The 8,228-nt window shown below is 48.0% G+C and overlaps 1 protein-coding gene across 1 annotated transcript; it reads left to right on the plus strand.

Annotated features, from left to right (window-relative positions):
* The first annotated feature begins 5,109 nt into the window (after positions 1-5,109).
* Positions 5,110-6,138, plus strand: LOC135367980 (uncharacterized). The gene has a single exon (XM_064601095.1). It carries the CDS (start codon positions 5,110-5,112, stop codon positions 6,136-6,138), a length of 1,029 nt encoding a protein of 342 aa, XP_064457165.1.
* The last annotated feature ends 2,090 nt before the right edge of the window (positions 6,139-8,228 follow it).

The raw sequence follows: 8,228 nt of genomic DNA on the forward strand, positions 1-8,228 counted from the left end.
ACCTTGGGGGACCTGGCTAGTATGTTGTTGGTGTCATGTTGTGCTAGCCGTCGAGTTTCGTTGCGATAAGCGTTGATTCTCCGGTTATTTCTGAGCGGTTCGACTGAAGCCTTTTCCCTGCTCACTTATGGAAATTTGTGTATCCCTGTCCTGTGCTTTCTTTACGCAAGGGTACTGCGGCTGTGTATGTGGCATTATGCAAGAATTATCTGGTGGCAGAAATGGGTGTCTTTTTCTCAGTGTATTGGCGTGCGCTACGATTTCTTGCAGTTACAGCTATTGGAGCACAAATGCGTGTAATTTTTCGCGGTTCTTTTCCCTTTCACGGCTTTTACTCAGAATGTAGATGAGGGGAAACAGTCAGCATCCAGGTAGAGCAGGAGAAAGCCGCTCGGCAGAGGAGAGTTCATGAGAATGGAATTTGTTTGTTTTTTGTTATATGTTGAGTGTCAGTATTCGCTTTCCTCGATATGTGGAGGAAGTCAGCCGTTATAGGTATTTGTGCAGAAACGCTGGTATCTGAGTGTGTGGAGTAGAAATTCCTATAAAGCACCTCTCCTCGTGCATTCCTGAGCTGCTATGTGCGTGCGCGTGCTTCGTTTTCCTGGTTTGCGACGTCATGAGGGCATGTTGGGGCTTGTTTAGCAGTGTTGCAATTTTACCCGCCGCTATTATCTTGTTGTTGTTATCTTGTGTTAGCCGCGTAGCGATGTCCAGTGGCTCTGCTATTATTCCTGAGGTCTTAAGCCTTTTCCCTGCTCACCTGAGGAAAGTTGTGTATCCCTTTCCTGTGCTTTCTTTGCGACAATGCGTCTGTGTATGTGGCACTATCAGATAGCAGACATGAGTGTCTTTTTCTTGGTTTATTGGCATATGCTTCAGGTTTTTTAAGTCAAGCACAAGTGCGCGCAATTTTTCGCTGCTCTCTTCCTCAAATCACCGATTTTACGCAGAAGAAAGTCGCATGGTACAGCTGAGAAGAGGGTTTCTCTCATTGTTTGTTAGATGTTGTTAGGAGCTCGGTATGTTGAGGAAGTCAGCTGTATCCGTAAAGAAATGCTTGCATCTGAGCGCAGGATAGGAATTCCTGAAGCACGGCACCCTCACTGTAAATTAATTATTTTGGATGTGAGTCTGCTTCCCTGCATGACAAGGCTGAAATGGGAAGAGAGAAAAAATTGGAGCGCTTCATTAATAGCGATCCAAGTAATAGGGCAATTATAGTTTCCATAGAAAGTAGAATTTTAATGGGCTCCTAAATTATAATTTTGTAGTAGTTTTTCTAAACTGCAATGCAATAATCATTAATATAGCATACGAATGCCATCGTGTTCCCGTAAAGGCGTTCTGTCTTGTGCTTTGGCGTGCGCGAATGGAACTTTGCCCCCGGCTTTCGCGCCTTTTTGCTCGCAATGCGCGAATGGAACTTTGCCCCCTCGGCTTCCGCGCCTTTTTGCTCGCAGGTGTAGCCTCAGACAACGAATGTATGAGCATAGAAAGAGTCATGTATTACATAAGCCTGGAGGTGATGTTGAGTGGTCTCACTTATTATTTTAAGGAGCAGTGGTAGTTTACTGTAATTCTAATGACCATGATGAGCCTTTGGGGTGAAAATCGTTAATATGCACGGAGCTTTTTTTGTTGAATTTAATGAGAGAATGAATGTCATTAAGAGTAGGACAAAGGAAATAATCTTGCGATTCAATGAATGATAGGAGTCTTTGCCGCTGTCTTCTTCTTCAGACAGGATGTGATGACGTCACGCAGTCTGTAGCAATGCATTGACAAAAAAAAAACTGAAAATTGACAAAGTCACTGAAAAAAAAAGTGTAGCAATAGAAAAATGGTTAGTATTGCCCTGGACGGATTTATGAGGAGCACTGTTTTTCAATATGAGGAGTGCGTGTGCTTAGAAATAGTTTGATGCTGGTTTCTTTTCGCTTTTCCCCCCTTGTTGTCTGACAAACATGCACTGACATGCCTGGGCTTGTTCTGACATGCTTTCCTTCTACATGTAGCTTTTTTCTTTTTGTACAAGAAATATTCTTGACGATAGTGCTGCCTTGAATGGGGGTAGAGCTATTCTTAGTAATTTTGCGATTCATTTAGTTCAGAGAGTAACCGCGAAGGGGACAGGTGTGTGACTTTATTCAGGAGGAACAAAGCGTCATTATTCACTTAGCTGCATGGCTCTCGGCTGAGATGGACATGTCTTGCTGAACCATTATTTTTTCTCTGTACAGTAAGACTTTGGGAATGAAATGCTACAATCGCCTCTTTTCTATGGTGCTCTTCTGCAATAGTTCCCTATGCAATCATTATAGTAGAATAAAGGAAATAATCTTGGGATAGTGATTCAATAAATAACAGGTCCCATGTCTAGAGCGTACGCGTCCTTGAGCCGCGCAGCTGCATGATGACGTCATACTGTGGCTTCACTGCAGATTGACCAAAGGAGCATTAGTGGAAAAAAAACAGGGTAGCCCTGAGACAATAGGATGATGTCTGGACCAATGAGAATGGCCAGCAGGGGGCGCAGGAATGCTCTTCTCTTCTTAGCCTCACGACCAATGAGAACGGCCAGCAGGGGGCGCAGGAATGCTCTTCTCTCTTAGCCTCTCGCAGGTGGTCGCCCCAGAGGGCGCTACGAGCGCGCGCATGCGTAGCACCCGTAGAGTGGCGCCCCAGTCAATTTCTCGCCGGCTGTCGCGGAAAGCAGACGTGCGCTCCCCGCGCTCGCTCAGTTTCTGGCTGGTTTTCACGGAGAGCAGTCGCATCGGTCTGCGCTCCTGCTGTGGTGAGGTGATTTGTTGTGTAACTAATGCTTTTGCCAACTTTGTTCCTGCTTTGTTTGCGATTTTCGTGCCCGTGCACGTCGGGTGCTGGTTGCTGTTGTCCGGGAATTCCCGCCATTTTCTATCATCTTCTGCCTTGGGACCAGGAGTAGCGCTGGCATGATTCTTAATAATTTTGTGGTGAGATTAGTTGAGAAAGTAACCGCTAGGGGGTGCAGCTGTGGGGCTTTATACAGGAGAAAAAAACCATTACGAGTCAGTTCTCTGCCTGCCTCTCGGATGGAGCAGTCGCATCGTTCTGCGCTCCTGTTCTGGTGGGCTCATTTGTTGTGTAACTAATTGTTTTTTCTTGTTAGCTATTGATGGTTTGCATACTCTTGCTTTCCCAGCCTCTGTATTACGAGTGTTTTTCTCCTTGCATGTCCAGAGCTGTCCTAACTTGCCCAGACATGCCATGATGACGTCACAGCTGACGTCACAGGATGTCCGGAACTGGTGGTCATAGCTGCGATGCTTTGCAACCTGCCTCCGTGCTCCGTCGCCCAGCGACAGTCAGCGGCCGTTCCGGACCGCTTTCTTCAAGATGGCGTCAACTAAACTCCTTCTCTCCACTCTATCTCTATCTATTTTTTTATTTTTATCAGCTCAACTAGCCCACAACTCACACAGTGGTCTGGACACGTCCTAGATGGTCCCCAATTAGTGTAATGACTCCCTGAATTATCCTGATTAATGTGGGGTCCCAATTAGCTCTAATTGCTCATTAATGGCGTCCAGGCCACTGTGTGAGTTGTGGGCCAGTTAAGCTGATCCCATACTACTTAACTGAAATAATAAATATCATCTGTGTCATCAATATAATGAATTCTGATGAATGAATTCGCATCGCAATGAAAACAGTTTGTATTTAGCATGGTCAGATTGAGAACAATGATTGCTAAGGAAACGAATATTCCACGTTATGTGCAAGATTTATCATATGGAATCAGAGCTGACCATCAGTTAGGTTTTACCCGACTACACTCCGTACAAGTTCAACACCCGAAGGATAAAATTGCCGGAGAAGGATCGGTCATTGGAATTTAGAGGCATGATACATCAGTCTATGATTACAACAAAGGATCACTAATCTTTTGTGTAGACATATCATATTTCATGAATAAAATTCTCAGTACATGAGATAAATTCTCAATGCACGTATATTTCTCAAACAGTTGGACTAGCCCTCTTATGCATGAGCAAACGACAAATGTATAATTCAAACTTATCATATTTCATGAATTAAATTCCACAGTGCACGTATATTTTCCAAAAAGTTGGACTAGCTCTCTTATGCATGAGCAAACGACAAATGTATAATTCAAAGTATGTCTATAACATCTTTTGACAATATGTGTTAAAAGGAATCTATTAACAAATGCTGCGATGCAAACGGAGGATTTTACAAGCATGATTTGCAGGCGAAGTCTACATTTCTAATCACGTAATCTTTGTAACACACGGCACACAAACGTATGTGAGATAAATTCTAAGTGGCAATAAGATTTGGCGACAAGCGAATCACACAACTGTCATCAGAATGGTTTAACCAATACATAATGAGGATGAGCACTATGCATAAACACAATAGAAGATACGTAACCTTAATTATAATAAGTAGATCAGCACAGGTCACGCATAAACGTAGATCCAAATTCACAAAATGTATTGGAGGTTTCCCGTAGCCATACTGAAAAACTATCACCCTATTCTTAGTGTCATAGCATCCGGGCACTACAAATGGAAAGGCCATACGTAAATTTTATAAGTTATTAGCTAGATCTTGCGTATTGTGAAATTACACATTCTACAACACAGATCGTAAATCGCAACACCCGTTCAAATTTTAATTAAACTCTTACTGATGTGTGGTAGTCTCCACTTCTCCCGGAAGTGGATCGATAAATTTCAGCATTTAAGCCACAATGAAATATCTTCTATACTGTGATAACGGAAGACCGACCTTGATGATAACTGTATCTGAGGGCACCCAACAGAGGGCACCGCCCGGTGTGTTGAGTTGATAAAAGGCTGCGCACTTTGCAATAAACGCATACTTACGTGATCATCACCCGACGTGAGTTCACGCGCTATTTCGCTCCTTTCTTGTCTCTTGTATTTCCCAAGCTCTCTTAGATCCGACGGTCCGTTACATTGCCCACCGGGTGCGGACTGTGGCTGTCCCTCTCGGTGCGCACTCAGAACTGTGTTACTTCGGCTTTTGACACCTTGTTTGTCGTGCAAGTCCGCGACCCTGTCGATCCTCACCACGGCGATGGCCGCTGAATGTACGGGCGCTCAGCGTCACCCCGACCCCGACCACCCGGACATGGAGAATAAAGACATGGACGGACCGCACGGACGTAGCAACTCCCCCAGTGACAATGAATCAATTGACTCGTCTATGATGGACGAAAATGGTTTTGAAATACCCCGGTATCATCTGAAACGTCGGCGCCGTAGTGCCTCCGGCTCCAGCATCGAGACCGTCATGTCCGCTTCTTCTCGTCAAGGTAATGTGCCTCGCACTGTTCTCTTCCGGCCCTCAACCAAAGGGGACAGTGTTACTTCGCTTCGACTGGTGAAACTCGAAGATTTTCTCAACTCTGAAGCTCCCAACGAACTAAGGGAAATCCGAATCAACCGTGCCCTCAACATAGTGGCAGTGGATGTCAAAACCATCGCCGGCGTCACCCTGCTCCTCGCCCTCAACCGTCTCTGTACAATGCCGGTTCGTGCTGCAATGCCGACGCCCAAATGTGCGAGTACCGGTGTTATCCGCGTAGTCGACCTCTCACTCACTGACAGCGACTTGTGCCAACGCCTCCGTTCTCCATTGGATTTCCACAGCGTAAAGCGACGTGGAAAAGACTCCGAGCCGGTGAAAATTGTCTTCGTATCTTCGTCCCGTCCATCAGTAGTTCACATCGGCACTGTAAAGTGCCCGGTCTCCGCCTACAAGCCCAAGCCAACACAGTGTTTTAAATGTGGGCGCTTCGGCCACGTGAATGTGTCATGCCCAAGGCCGGAACAGTGCCTTATCTGTGCCGGTGACCACGCTACCAGCGCGTGCCCGGAAGGGAGTGTCCCGAAGTGCTCCAATTGCGGCCTAGCACACTCTTCTGTCGACAAAACCTGTCCGGTGAAAAAACGGGAAACTGCTGCCCATCGCTGCGGCTTGAAAGAAAGCATACCAACCAGGAAAGCTCGGAAAATGCTCAAGAATAAGGGCCGCATCCCCCATCGTCTCTCGGACTCCTCCTCACTCCCTAACCGTGTGCCACCGAAAAAACATCGACGCTAACGCACCTGCAGCTCCTCGCCCATCCGCCGAAATTGCTCACGACCACGAAATCGCGTCGCGCCAAGTTGGTACAGCAACTCAGGATGTCACTTCGAGTTCACAGAGAACATACAGCGCCACTCTCCAGGGCAACAAGACACACAACGCCGCATCTCAAGAGCTTCGGGATCTCGATGGAAAACGCGTCGCGCACCGTTCCGCAAGCAAACATGCCCATCCCACAGCTCCCCGCCCAACTGACCACAGTCGTTCTTCAACCGTGGACTGGGGCAACGCCTTGCCCACCTTCGCTTCCTTCATCAAGATCGCCTTCCTTGTACTCAAGACACTGGCACAATGTTCTGCCCTTCCATCGGGACTCAGGTACTTTATCTCCTTGGTGATGCCCCTGGAACACTCTATCGCCAGCCTCTTCGGAGTATAACGGCCTCCAGGTCTCCCGGCAAGACCATTCGTCCCCACGGTATTATGAACATGGCTCCACAACCTTGCAACTCGAGAGCGAGAGTCGCCCCCGCACAGACACAGCCCGATCCAGCTCAGTGCCTACTTCTTCCAACCACGGGGCTATCCGTTCCCGCACAGTGCCTATCACCATGCAGTGGAACTGTAACGGCTTGAGAAGCAGACTACAGGAACTGCATCTCTTTCTCAAGAAATACCCTATTCCCGTCCTAGCATTCTCCGAATGCGGTCTTTCCAGTGACAGCGGAATAGCTGGTTACAGAAAATATGTGTCGCCCTCTCTCATTACGTTCCCTACCGCTCCGCAGCCTTATTCATCAAGAAGGACTTGCCGCAAGCCCCCGTACCTCTTCAATTCGCTTGCAGTAGTCAGGCTGAATTCGTCGGCACTACAGTTTTCTTACACACAGTCAAGCTAACCGTGGTGTCTGTTTACATCCGACCGGGAGCGCCTATACAGCAAGTCCAGCTAACGGACACTCTTACACGGATACTCCAGCAGTGCCTGGCAATATCATTTGATGCGGAGACTTTAATGCGCACCACCAGCTCTGGGGCAACAACTCGTCAGACTGGCTCGGCCAAGAAGTACTCCAGGCTGCTGAGGACTTAGACCTCACCATCGCAAACAACGGCCGCCCCCACCTTCTATCGACCCCCCCTCCACTTATAGTGCCATCGACCTGACCCTACATTCGCTGAACCTTCAAGTTGAGTGGAGAGTTAATCCCGACACAATGGAAAGCGACCATTTTCCAATATTTGTGACACTGCCCCAGGTGACCAAGTCGAAAATCAGACCAGCCCTTCTGACACGTCATGTCATCCACTGGAACTCCTTTCGTAACTCCTTGGAAAAAGGCAAGACCAACGATATTATAGCCGATATACAGTGAAGTCTTAGTATCGCCACATCCACCACCCGCACGCGGGTCACCGACCCGGCACCCGATCTCAAATTTCTCAAACTGACCTCGGCCAGGCGGCGAGCACAACGGCTGCTGCGACGCGACCCTACTTCCCTCAACCTCATCATATACCCCAGGATCTCATCTGTTCTTCGTCGGTACTCCAAGGCTCTGCGGCGACATCAGTGGAGAGTTTTCTGTGCCTCCTTAACCCCCCACTCACCTGGCAGCACAGTATGGCGCGTCATCAACTCCCTCACGGGAACGCAAAGCCAAAAAATACCTTTTCAGGATTTCGCTTTCAGTCGCGGCATTACTGTGGCAGAAGCCGGATGTCTTCATGGACGTTTTCAGCCCACCTCCATCTCGCCTAGACCCTCCTTCCACAAATACTGTTTCTCCCCACCGCTTGGACACACCCTTCACCATCCAAGAGCTCCTTACCGCCCTGAGGAAATGCACCCGCCGTAGTACTTCCGGATCGAACGGTGTAACTTATCAGGCCCTAAAAACCTTCCCGCAACTGCTCAAGACCGCCACCTCTGTCTCTTCAAAGACATATGGACTACCGGCACCGTCCCACCCTCGTGGAAGCATGCTCTCATTGTCCCAGTGCTCAAGCCCAACAAGCTCCCAGAGCTCCCAAGCTCTTACCGCCCAATCTCTCTCACTTCGTGCGTCTGCAAGGTGATGGAGAGAATGGTCCTCGCTAGGGTG

Source organism: Ornithodoros turicata, chromosome 1, assembly GCF_037126465.1.
Source record: "Ornithodoros turicata isolate Travis chromosome 1, ASM3712646v1, whole genome shotgun sequence".
NCBI lineage: Eukaryota > Metazoa > Arthropoda > Arachnida > Ixodida > Argasidae > Ornithodoros > Ornithodoros turicata.